This window comes from Condylura cristata, unplaced genomic scaffold, assembly GCF_000260355.1.
Source record: "Condylura cristata isolate star-nosed mole 26May11 unplaced genomic scaffold, ConCri1.0 scaffold00004, whole genome shotgun sequence".
In the NCBI taxonomy this organism is placed as follows: Eukaryota; Metazoa; Chordata; class Mammalia; order Eulipotyphla; family Talpidae; genus Condylura; species Condylura cristata.
This window is the reverse complement of record NW_004567105.1, coordinates 11,266,708-11,280,525: the sequence shown is the minus strand read 5'-3', so window position 1 is coordinate 11,280,525 and position 13,818 is coordinate 11,266,708. Positions and strand designations below refer to the sequence as shown.

The 13,818-nt window shown below is 44.8% G+C and overlaps 1 protein-coding gene across 1 annotated transcript in view; it reads right to left on the bottom strand.

The window, feature by feature from the left end:
• GNPTAB (N-acetylglucosamine-1-phosphate transferase, alpha and beta subunits) overlaps window positions 1–13,818 on the bottom strand; it is a 54,419-nt gene that overhangs the window by 22,207 nt on the left and 18,394 nt on the right. The window contains exons 3-7 of the mRNA XM_004675754.2: window positions 8,208–8,327; window positions 7,302–7,343; window positions 6,154–6,359; window positions 1,886–1,950; window positions 1,166–1,300 (exon numbers count right to left, since the gene is read on the bottom strand). Of these exons, the coding sequence (XP_004675811.1) occupies window positions 1,166–1,300; window positions 1,886–1,950; window positions 6,154–6,359; window positions 7,302–7,343; window positions 8,208–8,327 (568 nt within the window). The remainder of the gene's footprint in view (window positions 1–1,165; window positions 1,301–1,885; window positions 1,951–6,153; window positions 6,360–7,301; window positions 7,344–8,207; window positions 8,328–13,818) is intronic.

Here is a 13,818-nt window from a genome sequence, read left to right as displayed (position 1 = left end):
TTCTCAAGTCCAAGGCTTAACAGCCTTTTCCTCCTACAAACTTCAAAGTACCTTGGACATTACATACCTAATCTGACTCAGGTTTCCTTCCTTCTCCCCATGAAGCTGAGTGTGGTGAAATCCAACAGCTAGTGTGTCACCAGGTTGTGATGAGGGTCCTTCTCGGGTATTTCTGGAACCATCCTCATCACTGGCACCCCTGCTCAGGTACATGTGGAACCCGATTGTCTAGCTGGACTATGGCACAGGTGACCAAACTGGTTTTCCTATCTCCAAGCAACCTCTCATCCAAGCTCTACCTGCTAGATATTTCCCTAATAGGTTCCTCAATATCAGATTGAGTCCTCCTCCCCCTGGCGAGGCTCCTGGCCTCCTGGTCCAAGTTCCTGACCAGGCCCTGCCCTCCAGAACAGTGGCCTTTGTTCTCCGAAATATGGCTGACTTGCAGGCCCTGGGTCCATTGCTCAGGCTGGGACAGCGTCCCCTCATTTTTCTCTGCTGGGAGAAAAGCTGCTCTGTTTAGGGCCCAGCTAAAGTGGTCCTGTTCTGCCAAGACTTCGTGGCCCCAGCACACCGACAGCCCAGGTGTCCTCATGGCACTCTGCGTGTTTAGAAATTTAGAAGTCACGACACCCCCTTCCCCAAATTCTTTAAGTGTTTTATTTAGTGATGCTTAGCACATTCTCTGGCACACAGTAGGCATTTAATAAACACTGGACCAGGAGCCCAGACACAGGAAATTCCCTTTTTGGAGCCCTCATAATAAAACCAGGAAGTGAGACGTGAGCAAAGTCACTTGAAGAAGTGGATTCCAAAGCTGGCATTCTCCTAGTCTTCCCTCTCTCATTGTCTCGCCAGCCTCTCAAAATCAAGGGCCCTAATGCCTGAATTTGATCACATGTTAGAATCTTGCAAACAGCCTGCAATGAGTATTCACAGGGAAACAGCTGGACTTCCCAGAAGCACCAGCTCCAGGGAGATGGCAGGGAACCCGGACAAATCTCCCCTGGGGGAGACCAGCTGGTACTGCCTCGGGCTGCGCGCTGAGCTCGGGAGTGCTCTGCACTGGTGAGAGCGGGCTGTGCTCTGAGCACCCGCTGCGAACAGGGCCCTGCGCATCACGTGACACATGCTGTGCTGACTGTTCTGTCTCCTATGCTCTTACCAGTTTTATTTTTGAAGAAAGATTTTCTGGCAATTTTGTTTTCAGTTGATTTGTTTCCTTGAAAGTGGGTGGAAATCCACTCAGGAAAGCCAAGTCTTGCATTAGCACTAATCCTGGGACTTCTTTATCTGTTGTCTTAAATAAGACAGGGGAAAGAAACACACAAGTCATTTTCCATATCATCAGACAGGCGAAAATTACAGCTGAGAAAACTTATGCTGCTCTATTGCATCATACAAGATTCAAAAATAAGATTTCTTAAGTCAACATTCATTAATGCTAGTAAGCTAGCCCGAGGGAAAAAGTAAACATTAAAAACTCAACAGACGGGGCCCTCTCTGGTGGCACAAGGGGCTAAAGCGCAGCACCATGAAGCTGACCTCAGCAGCGTAAGTTCGATCTCTGGGCAGGGAGCTGACCCACACGGCCCAGCAGATCAATCCCATCTTGCCCGCGGCTCCCCTCAGCAGTGTATCTCAGTCAATCTGCCTTTTCTGTTCCCTACTCTGTTCTGGTGACTCCTTTCACCCCCTGCACCTCTAGCCTGTATGCATAAATAACTAAATCTTTAAAAATAAAAATAAAAACTACACACACATAAATAACTAAATCTTTAAAAATAAAAATAAAAACCACACACACACACACACACACACACACACACAAAAGGTATAGCCCCTAATCTGCGGCAAAAATACCATGAAGTTTAAAGTCACATACCAAGTAGCCCCTCCAAACTGTCTGTTTGCTGTTTCCTTTGGACACTGCAGCGTGGGCATCTTCAACTACCGTACAATACAATAAAGAAGTGCATTTTTAGTGAAACCTTTCTGACAGGCAGTGAACACAGCATCTGAGGGCTGTTAAAGTCGTAAACACCCCCCAAACACCCTCAAAATCACAGTTGGGGGAGTGAAAAATAACCCACTCAAAAGAAGTTTGTAGGGAGGGAGGGAGGAGAGAGTCACATGGGCAGCAGACGTGTGGAATGTGGCTCTGGGCCAGTCACATTTAAACTGAATCTCAAGGAAGGAAACGGCAGTCACAAAAATGTCTAATAAAACATGTTTAATGAAAACAGAGCATTGCTCGGCTCGAGCCAAACACTCAGGAGTGGTGAATACTAGGAAAGGGCCCCTCCCAAAGAACCCTGAGATGCTCTGTCAGTGCTGAGCAGACATGTTAAGTGGAGGGAGGACGAAGAGACACAGCCCACTGGGAGCGCTGCCGTGGACACGCAGGGGCAGGGGAAGCCATGAGGGGTTGGAAGGTACAATGGGCCGAAACAGCAAATGGTAGCTGGCAATTTGGACGTCAAAAGCCTCGGGGCGCCACGAAAGTTTGTAGGTGAGCACTGGAGAGGAGCAGCCATTGATATTTAAAACATGCTGAGTGTGAGTTCACTGTGACGAACTTATCAGGGGCACGCCTCTTCATGTCTTTCTCCCCACTGATCTACCCCAGCAGACTAGAGAGCTCTAACAGATGCAGTGCATTTATGTAACCTGAGCAAGGCAGCTTGTCATCTCGGTGGAAAAGACACATACAGGCTAGACTGCCAGTTCCGTGGACTATAGCCCATTCTGCCTGGACAGTACAAATGATAAAGATGCGATTACCCTATAGAAAGGTTTCAGGGGACTGTCATAGGTTCCCTCTTGTTGAATTCACTATTAAGAGTTTGGAAAACACAAAAGTCATATTTGTGAAATGTGTGCAGTTTACACAGAATTGACCTAAGTATTATGCTGGGTAACAGACTAAGGGTTCCCCCCAGTTTTCTTACTACTGATCAGTGAGTCAAATCTAGCAAAGTAGTATCTCCTACAAAGGAAAAAGACATTCTACAAAGACAGACTGCAAATAGGTACGTGAAAAAAAATGTTCACCATCATTCATTTATGAGAGAAATGAAATCAAGACCATAATGAGATACCACCTCACCCCTGTGATAAGGGACACAACAAGTGCTGGCAAGGATGCAGAGAAAAGGGACCTCCTACATGCTGCTGGGACTGCGAATTGCTCAGCCCAGCTTAACACATTAAAAATGGATCAGTCACTCAAACCAGTACTTTCATCCCTCAGCATGTACACTCAAAATTCAAAAAACACTAATTCGAAAAGAAACTTAAACTCCCATGTTTACTGGAGCGCTATTTACTGTAGCTCAATTATGGAACAACCTAAATGCCCCAAAACAGATAAATTCATCAAGATATGGTATAAATACACAATAGACTATGACTCAGCCATCTGAAAAGATAAACTCAAGCCACCTGCTGCACACTGATGGAGCTGGGAGGGATTATGCTAAGCAAAAAAGTCAGGAGGAAAAAGATAAATACCAGATGATGTCACTTTGTATGTGGAATATAAAGTCACATAAATATTAGCTTAGAAACTAACCCTGATAGCTGACTACAGAAGTGAGGGTCCATGACAAAGAGGGAAGGAAGCACGTGGACTATGGTGGGGGCTCTGGGTGAGCTTTAGCTGGGTGCACCATGGGCCACTATGGTACCACCAGATGAAGGTATCCAAACAGTACTCAATTAAAAAAGAAAAAAGAAAAGTGAGCGTTGTTTAAAGATAAAGTGAATTGTCAGAGGAGGAAATTTACTTCCAACACATCAAAGGGTCAGATAAGCTTCACTGGAAAAGTCACTTTGCTGAGACCCAGGTCCAGGCTACAGGACTGGATCACATGACTGCTGAGTGTGATCCAGTCGATAAGAGTCTAAGACACAAACAAGGAGGTCAGATATAGCACATTTCAAAAGTAAAAGAAAAGCCAACAGATTTCCATGATGAACTAATAAAGGTTAAATGAGGTCAACGAAACAACAAATGTGGCCAGTTTTTTCATCTACTTCAGGGGCTGGCAATCCATGGGCGAAACCTAGCTTCTGCCTGTTGTTATATCTCTAAGCTAAGAACAATTTATGAGAAATACACGCCCCATGAAGGCAGGAACATGGCCCTTTTGTTCTCTGCTACTCCCTGTTACCCAAAAAACAACCAATTCAGAGTAACAAATCTTTCCTGAGTGATTGATTGAATATAGTAAGTAGGGCAGACAAACAGAAATCCACTTGGAATTCAAAAACAGTGTTTAGAAAGCTACGGTTTACTACGGAATTTATGTTGAAACTTATGTAAGTCTTTACTGTATCATAAAACCAGAGGAAAAACCCACGACTTGTTTATTAGACACTAGAATGTCTAATTATTGGGTGACATTACCAGACCCTGTTAATTTCAAGAAACATTAACAATAACTTAACAAAGCTAAATTTAGTCAAACAATTCATCAAAGATTATCCCTTAACTTTCCCTATATATTCAAAATGTAACTAAGGAAAAAAAAATCACTGTACAAAATAGTTGAACAGATCTACAGTGTGCAAGGAGAGATGACAGGTATCTCGCTGAGGTCCTTACTGAGCTCTGTTAGGCATTATCCAGGACACAAAGGGATGAGTGATAAGAATCTGCTTGACAGAGGATTCAGATAAGGACACCAGAAACTCCTGTGCAATCCCAAATTGTGAGTTAGGTGACAAGTACCACAGACAAGACAGTAGAAAAGTTAAGGTTGTGAGTATACCAGGCCAAGATCTTTGTGAAGGAGATTGATCTTGAGACTGAGCTGGACAGGAGCCGGGCTGGAAGAGGGTAGTGTGTTGGGAAGAAGCTGACAAGAAGAGGAGGGAAAGGGACCCTGAGAACCAGTGGGCGCAGTCCGGGCAATCAAAGCTGAGCACCAGGAAGAGGGGGTTGCAGCCATGTGGAAAACAAGTACACATTACCTAGCACATCATTCGCTTCAAAAAGGAAGTGAGTTGATAAGATCAGGGCTTTCTGATTCATCTCCAACTGTGTGCTGGAAGGACGGCAGAAAAACTCCGGGAAGACAGAGAATGAGGAGACTACTGCTGGAATCTGTGTGAAGGATTCAGCTTGGTGCAGCAGAAATGAGACGAGCAAGAAAGGCAAAGATCTAAGAATCATTTACAAAACACAAAAGCAAGTAACAGAAGGAGGTTAATTATTAGTTATGGAGGTAAAAGGAAGAATGGGTCAGAGATGAGTCCAAAGACTTAAGTGGGGATGTGTGACACAGAGAGAACGGGAACTCAGAACAGGACCCAGTGCTGCGGAGGGAACGTGCCAGTTTTCACTTTACAGAGGTGAAGGACGTAGAGCCTCCAAGTAGAGGTTCAGCACAGAGGGAGACGAAAGACAAGAGGTGAGAGTGGAGATGCTGGCCCGAGGCCCCAAAGCTCAGTGACCCAGCGAAGGATGGAATCTCCAAGATTTGGATGCAGCTTGATGACAGAATTACAATCGATTCGACCATCCAGTCAAGTGAAGAGTATAATTAGATGTTTATAAACAGTCCTATAAAGTAGGACTGTTCCAGGTACAGGTCTGTTCTCTCCAAACTGCAGAAAACAACTTGCTGAGGAGTTATATGAGGGGAAGGCACCTCCAGAGTCACCCGGAGTCATGAGAATACAGTAAACAGAAGAATGAAGACCTGGCTGTGGCACAGAAGAGCATTTGTATTAGAGTAAATTATGTGCACCTCCTTCCTGAGGTCAGGGCTGAGGACAGGAAGTTCTTTTGCTTCTCTTGTATGTTTTTACTTTATCGGGCATTTCTTCAAAACCAAATCATTTCTGTCCATTCAGAATTTTGTTGTTCAAACACCCATCCCTGGGGGCACAGGGATTAAGTCTCAGCACCATGGATTTATCACCACTGCTGTGGCACGAGTTCAATCCCAGGCCAGGGAGTGACCTACATGGCCCAGCAGGCCTCTCCTGTCTCCCCGCTGCTCCCCTCAGCAATGTATTTCAGTACATCTGCCTGTTCCGTCCCTACTCTGTCGCTGGTGAATCCTCTCACCTCTGCACCTCCAGCCTAAAACCCCAGTTCATGTATGCATCACTTTAAAAAAAGAAATATTCATCAGATCTTACCATTCTTGGTACTGTCAAAAACAACCACTGAGACATTAGTAGAAGGGTTTTTTGGCTTTGCCACATTGAATATGTCACTGGCAGAATGAAAAGCAGGGTAGCGAGCAGGCAGGTCCTTCAGGGTGACATTGGCTGGCAGGGCCGGGTCCAGGACAAGCATCGGCACCCTGACACAGTGCGTGAGGAGGCACTCCAGCTGCTTCTCACTGGGAAGAGATACCCCACACTGAAAGTGTCAGACTAAAATACAAATATCACAAATATTTATAATAGTAAAAATGCAGACAAGCCCAACATTTAGTAAATTGTCGAGTTACTTTATAATTGGAAAGTATGCAATGTGGAAATAATTCCTCAGCAGAAGTAATGACTATGATTTGCATAGTTTATAACTACAAACATGTATGAAAAGGGAGTAATACAATGATCACAGTTCTTGATGAAAGCTGACAAACACGTGTGTTCTTTCACTGCCCCTTCTGTACTGCTACATCATTGCTTTGACTTAAAAGTCATTTGAAAGTGATGGTGCTAACTATAAAATAATAAATCTACCAAATTAACAGAAAGAGATGATTAAGAAGCACCTCTGGCTTTCAAAATCCCTCAGTACCATTTTTAAGAAGAGATCTTGTCTCGAGTCTAGCAGGTAGGTGGGGAACTGACAGTCCCCCCTTGTCAAGGCGACAGTCTTGTTTCTGGACCTCTGAGAGTCAGGGAGGATTCAAATCGGGTGAGGGCTGTCTGATTCCTTATACTGGACTAAATAAACCCCTCAGACATATGACATACAACTATGACCGCATTTAAAGGAAATACTGACCACACAGATATGGATATAAATTCCTTAAGTGAGCAAGAGAATAGCACATCAAGTCAGATTAAAGGGAATGATAGAGAAGGAAACGCTTTCCCAGTACTTTCACAGCTTTGATTAGCTACCACCTGAATATTCAGTTTCTAATCAACTATGCATGGGCATTGCAAACATTCACATTCAGTGGATGTATTTAATTTGCAGGTCAAAAACAAAAACCAAAACAGCACAAGAGGTATTGAACAAAAGCAATGAGTAGATGTAAAATATTGTGTATCCAGCAAAAGCAAGGGAGAACATGGATTTAACATGGGAAAATAAAAATGCTTACCTCTTCTTAGTTGGTTCTGTTGTGTTCTTTCCCAGGATTTCTCTAGTGAGAGCAAACATATTTCATTATGTACTCATGGACTAGTACTGGCCCCAAATGTGAATAAAAGGAGACCGACAACATTGATTTTCTTGGTTACGCCACTGGCACTTACCAGTAGGTTAGGAAGTAATTAAAATGCATATAACAATGAAGATATATAATTAGTGACATCTCAGTGAAATGAACTCACAAACAATATATCACATGTTCTACGGTAACCATGACAGCTTATCAAAATGTTTACATTTTACTAGTAAAATATGGTATCAGGATGTCACAGTCATTTTCATGCAGAGGGAAGGTATTAGATTCTTTAAGACAGAGAGAAAGACAATTTGTTAGAGTGTAATGTAACCATCCCCACATAAAGTATACTAAATGGTCCAAATTACACTATCAAAAAATTTACATTTCTAGCTCCATGGTGTACTATGTGATATTTAAAGGTCGAAAAAAGTGAATATATTTCTTAGTGTCTTTGTCAAATAGAAAAATATAAGTCTCTAGGCTTATTTTGTTTTTCAAGGGAATAATGGGCCTGGTGAGGAAACTCTTCTGTGTAATAATACGTGTTGCATATTGCTGGGGCTCAGACTGAGCAAGCAGGAGCCAAGGGCCCCTCTTAACACATCACAACAGTGTCAAGATGATAAAATGGCCACCTGACAGAGCGAGACCAGGATCTCCCAAAGTTGCTCTTAGGCACCAAAACAATGACCAGACAACAGCTAGTACTGCCACAAGTCTGAAGACCAGGCTTTTGTTCAGGCAGCATTCTAAACATCACCTCATCCTTCTGAAATGGGCTGTTGCTTGTGCTCAGAGAATGTGTTGTGGGTTTTGGTTTTAAAATATCAGCTTTACCTCATTGCTTTCTGCTCCTCCTCCATCTGTTCTCTGACTTGCTGTAGCTCCTTCAGTAGTTCAAGATCGGTGCCATTCACCCAGGTGTAAACCACATCGATGGGCATGGGCAGACAGAGCCTAGGGTAAACCCACAAGACCTCCAGCTTACATGCGTTCTTCCGTTATTCAGGATTAAGAGCACGGGAGGGGTGAAACTTTGAGGTTTTGAAAACATCATCCGACCCAGGCATCTATCACAGGACCACCTGCTTTCAAACTGGAGCTAGGGGACTAACATTCATTGAGAAACTGCTTTGAGCTGACCCAATGGGGGACACTTTATGTGATCCTCACAGCCTCGGTAAGTAGGCAGCTGTCCCCCCACTTCTGAGAACGTGGAGGTCCTGGAAGCTCTTTCTGAACTGCTGCATTCCCAGTCTAGCAAACAAAGAAGCTACACTACACATGCAGCCAAAATGAGGGGGGAAACTAGAGGCCAAAACAAACCACTGAGGAAGAGTTAGCAAACAGCCCAGTGAAGCCCCAGCCGTCTTTAATGCTGGGGCCTTCCCCTTCCCTGCCGCCCCCAGCCTGCCAAAGCTCCTTGCTCCAGTTCTCTCTTTTGCTTCACAGTCCGTATCACCTTTCTAGCACATCAGATAATTAATTTGTAACTAGTAACTCAGATACTACTTGGGTAACTAGGGGCCCCTCCTCCAGCATACAAGCTCCAAGAAACAGTAAACTTTCCTGTTTGGTTCCCTAGAGTACCAACCAGACAGAGTGCCTGATACAGGAGCTCAGTGTGTGTCTGTTGAATCACTAACACCACAGGAGACCTTCAGGAACCTGCTAAGTTTTTCCCTTGATATCTTATCCTCAAAATAAGGAGTTGAGACGGCATTTAATTCTTGGCTTTGGTGTTTGTATTCAGGAGGTTCTGCTCCTGCTGAACTCTTCCCTTTTGTTTCACAACCAAAATCCCACCATCTCTCTTTAAAAAAAAAAAGAAAGAAAATTATTTATTTATGCCTACAGAACTGGGGTATGGGCTAGAGGTGCTGGGCCGGGGTGAGAGGATTCACCAGAGACAGAGTGGGGAGCAGGACAGGCAGATCAACTGAAATAACACTGCCAAGGGGAGCAGCAGGCCAGACAGGAGAGGTCTGCTGAGCCATGTGGGTCAGCTCCCTGGCTGTGCCAGGAATCAAGCTTGTGCTACAGTGGCTGCAGCTAGCTACATAGTGCTGTGCTTTGACCCATGGCACCACCAGGGAGGGCCCAACCCCACCATCTCTTAGGGCTGCTTCAGGCCTGTGGCATATGACTTTGGGTAGTTGTGTTTCAAGTGTGAACTTTTTCATGAAACGATATCTCTTCTTATGACTAGGAACACTGCATTCTGCCCCCTCTCTCTTCCTCACAGGCCAAGCACAGGGTGAAGCCCACAACAGAATGACAGGCTCCAAAAACGAACCAAAAACCACACTGTGCTTTTGGCTGCCATCAGACTACTCAGTGCAGGGCCAATTATCTCAAGGGAGAATAGATACAGTCTGGTGGGAAGTCTGAAAGGCTGTGGAAGGAAACCATAAATAGCGCACATGACAACCACTTTTAGCTTAAAGGAAAACTTGAGTCTTATTCAAGGAGGAAATGAGCATCAGAAAGAGTGTTCACTTATTCCCTGAATAAGCATTTATCGAGCACCTTGTGTGTGCTTGGCTCTGTTCCAGAAGCTGGGGACTCAGGAGTCAATAAAACAAGACCCAAGTCTTTGAGGAGCTTACGTTCTAGAAAGGAAGGTTAAGACTGGGGCGGATGGGGGGGATAAAGTCGATTGATGTTAAATGTTATGGAGAAAATCGGCCCTCCCTGGTGGCGCAGCGGGTTAGAGCACAGCCCTGAGAAGCTCAAGCCGCTTCTGCATGAGTTCGATTCCCGCCTGCCCCGGAGGAGACCACATGGCGTGGCAGACCTCTCCTGACCCGCCCGCTGCTCCCCTCAGCAGTGTACTTCGTCGATCTGCCTGTTCTGTTCCCCACTCTGTCTCTGGTGAAGCCTCTCACCGCCCCTGAGCCTCTGGCCTGTACCCCAGTTCTGTATGTACAAATAAATAAATCTTTAAAAAAAAAATGTTATGGAGAAAATAAAGTGGAAGCGGGAAATACATGGGTGAGGGGGCGGAGCAAGGGCCAGTTTTTAAACCAGGAGATCAGGGACGGCTGAGAAAGTAGCCTTTCAGCAAGATGTGAAGGAAGTGAGGCAGCCAGCAGGGAAGAAGGGGCCAGGGAGAGGGGACACTGCATGCCTACCCAGGTCTAGCCTAGCCAAGGACTGGGGACTGCGAGTAAGAGAGTGAGGACAAAGGGAAGAGCATTACAGGAGCTGAGCGTGAAAGCGTGTCAGGAGACGCACAGCTTCTTGCGGGAAGGTGGGGAACCACCCTCAGACTCAGGCAGAGGGCAGCTGGGCATGCGCCAGCCCCTGCGCCAAGCCTGTGGGACTCGCTCCTTGACCATCGCCTGGACGCTGCGACCACCAAACCAGGTAAGAATGTGCAGGCTTTTGTGCTCTGAACATGCTTCCTCTTCCCAGAATATTCTCTCTTTCAAGCGTCCTTTAGCCACTTCCTCCTTCTTCATACCTCTAGTCTATCACCCCCCCTCCCCCAGCCCCCAATAGAAAACGTACTGCCTGACAGTGGCTTCCACTGGCCTTGGGCCTCTCAGGAACCCTAAGCACTGTCTTGTACTATTTTTAGGTGCCTAGCTTGCACTAGAATACCTGTAAGGCAGAGATGTGCCACCATGCTGTGTCCTGCTTCCCTGATGGTTCCCTGTTTTGCACCTGTAGGCACCCTCTGCAGCATCCGCCCTCTGCAGCATCCGCCCTCTGCAGCATCCGCCCTCCGCAGCATCAGTGTGTCAGTGTTCTCGGCCTGGCCGGCAGGACCAGAATCACCTCTAGGACTTGTAAAACAGATCCCTGGGGCCTCTGCCCAGAATTTCTCACTCATTAGGTCTAGACTGGAGGCCCAGAATGTGTATTTCTAACAAGTCCTTGGGTCATGATTATTGTTGCTTGTCTATAAACTCACTCTGAGAACTGCCGATTTAGATGCAGGATAGAGTTTATGTCTTCAAGTTTACAAAAATAAAAATAAAAGAAAACCAGCTCCCTTGGCCAAAATGAGTTCTTGTTCATCATTATAGGTTTCAGAACTGTGATGAGTACATGAGTTGGTTCTAACAAGTACTTGGCTTAGTAACTATTAGTTCATTCCCTCAAATACATTGGTCTTTTCCATTAACCAAACCAAACCAAAACCTTATCTCCTTCCTTTACCCACATGCAAGTTATTTAAGGTCATTTCACTCCCAGCTTCTCAGATCTATTCTCAGACTAAAAATTAATTTGGAAAAGAAAAAAAAAAAAGGCTATGTGACATTTTTAAAAAAGAAAAGACTTTTAAAAGAAGTAAAAAAAGGATCATGCACTCCAGAGCTTTCCTGTGCTTAGAGCAAAGATTAATTCTGCTCTTAAAGATGTTTAAAATAGACTCAAGAGATAGCTATACACGCACACCTGAGAACAACTGAAGTGCATAATATGTTGTTGCTGCTCTGGCCCCTCTCTGGCCATTCATGTGGCCAATGTAGCTCTCTGGTGTGGAGCTGAGGACTCTTAGGGAATCAGGTGATCCACTCCAGGTCAGAGTCAGCTGCTTTTCTGCTGCTAGAAATGGTCTGTGAGCCTCCAGTCTCTCTCTCCAGCTCCCAGAACACTGCCTCAGTTCACCCACAAGGAGGAGGTCTGTGTCTTTAAGCTGGGGATGAAATGAGCCACCTCTGACTCAGAACCAAAGCTAGGGATGACATGATACAACTTTTATTTTAGTCAGTGTAGTTTAAGTGAATATTAAGGTCACTTCGCAATCCTCTTTGGCCTACATCCTATGAAATAGGTATGAAAATGCAGAACTTAAATAGTATGTTAGATCTAAAGAGTTGGGGGCCCTCCCATATGGCACAAGGAGTTAAAGTGCAGCACTATGAAGCTAGCCACAGCAGCTTCAACAAGTTTCAGTCCCAGGCCAAGCAGTAACCCACACGGTGTAGCAGACCTCCCCTGACCCGCCCGCTGCTCCCCTCAGCACTTCACTGATCTGCCTGTTCTGCTCCCCGCTCTGTCTCTGGTGAATCCTCACACCGCCTCTGTACCTCGAGCCTGTACCCCATAAATAAATTAATTAAAAAAAAAAAGAATTAGACTTGGAAGAGACTTTACATTTAATCTGGTATTTACATTTTAGAGGTGACTTAATCCTGCAAAATTAGTCAGAACAGTTAGTAATTTACCTCTCCGTGTTTCAGTAGGTCTGTCTGTTCTGCTCCCTACCCTGTCTCTGGTGAATCCGCTCACTACCCCCGAATCTGGCCTACACCACAGCTCTTGTATGCATAAATAAATAAATCTAAAAAAAAAAAATAGGAGTAGCATGAAATCTGAAACATTAGTGAAATTTTTGTGCATTTACAGTAAAATCTATCTTTTTTTTGCACTCTAAATGGCTCTTTTGTGCAGGATCCTGGAAAATAACACTCACTGAGTTAAGCAGATCTGGTAAATGGTGAGGCATTTCCTTAAACATCTTATTTAATAACATTAGCACGTGCTTTTTTGGGCTAATGCCACACGTCTAGTTACAGAAGTCTTTTATAATATTGTGAGAGTGTGGTGGAGACATTTCCCAAATTTTCTACTTTTTTCACTGGCCCCTAGTCCCCTCATTTGTTTTCCTTTAAGAAACAGGATCACTTTGCTCATGGTCCAGAAAATATCTGCACCATAACCAGCTATTTGTGCTGCGAAGCTGTCATGATGGTGCTCCAGGAAACAGGACACCTAGCTCAGGCTGCAGCTCCAGACAGAAAACAAGGTTGTGCTTTTCCTCAGGACAACCAATGACCAAGCAGGGGGGCTTTCGGCCTGCTTCCCATTTCAGTTTCCAAACCGTTAAGAGGAGAGGTACTGAGAAGGTCAAGATAAATGAACAGTGTTCGTGGCTTCATCATGAACAACTTCCAATGAAGTTGTTTTTACTTTCCCCCTGCAAATGTGTGTGTGGTGGGGAAGAACAGGATGACTCACGCTCAGGTGTGGAGATTTTACCTGCCAATCCTTTTGGGACACCAGTGCAAAGGTCACCTTAGTAAAAAGGGGCAAATGACACCTGAGCTTGTTAGAAAAAGTTTTTATTACTCAGCTGACACCACCCCCTTAAAGATGTCTCTAAAAACTGGTATGGTAAAGGATTTTAAGGGAAAGATCTAGAGTTTCCCTCCTTTGCTAGGTAGTACCTACAAGCTACCTCCTCTGCTACAGTGTGAACTTCTTTACAGCAATCAATCACATCTCAGGTCTAAAGCTCTGTAAGACTCAAAGACCCAATCTTTGTTGAAGGAGCAAATCTAGGAATGACATTCATACCTAAGGTGCTTGAAGGACCAAAGCAAAAAATAAAGCTTTTAGGTCAAGTCAAGGAATCCCACAGTCCTTCACCGAGGCAGTCAGGACTCTCTAGCACTTTACACCATACATTTAGCTAGCAGAGCTATTTTTTTTT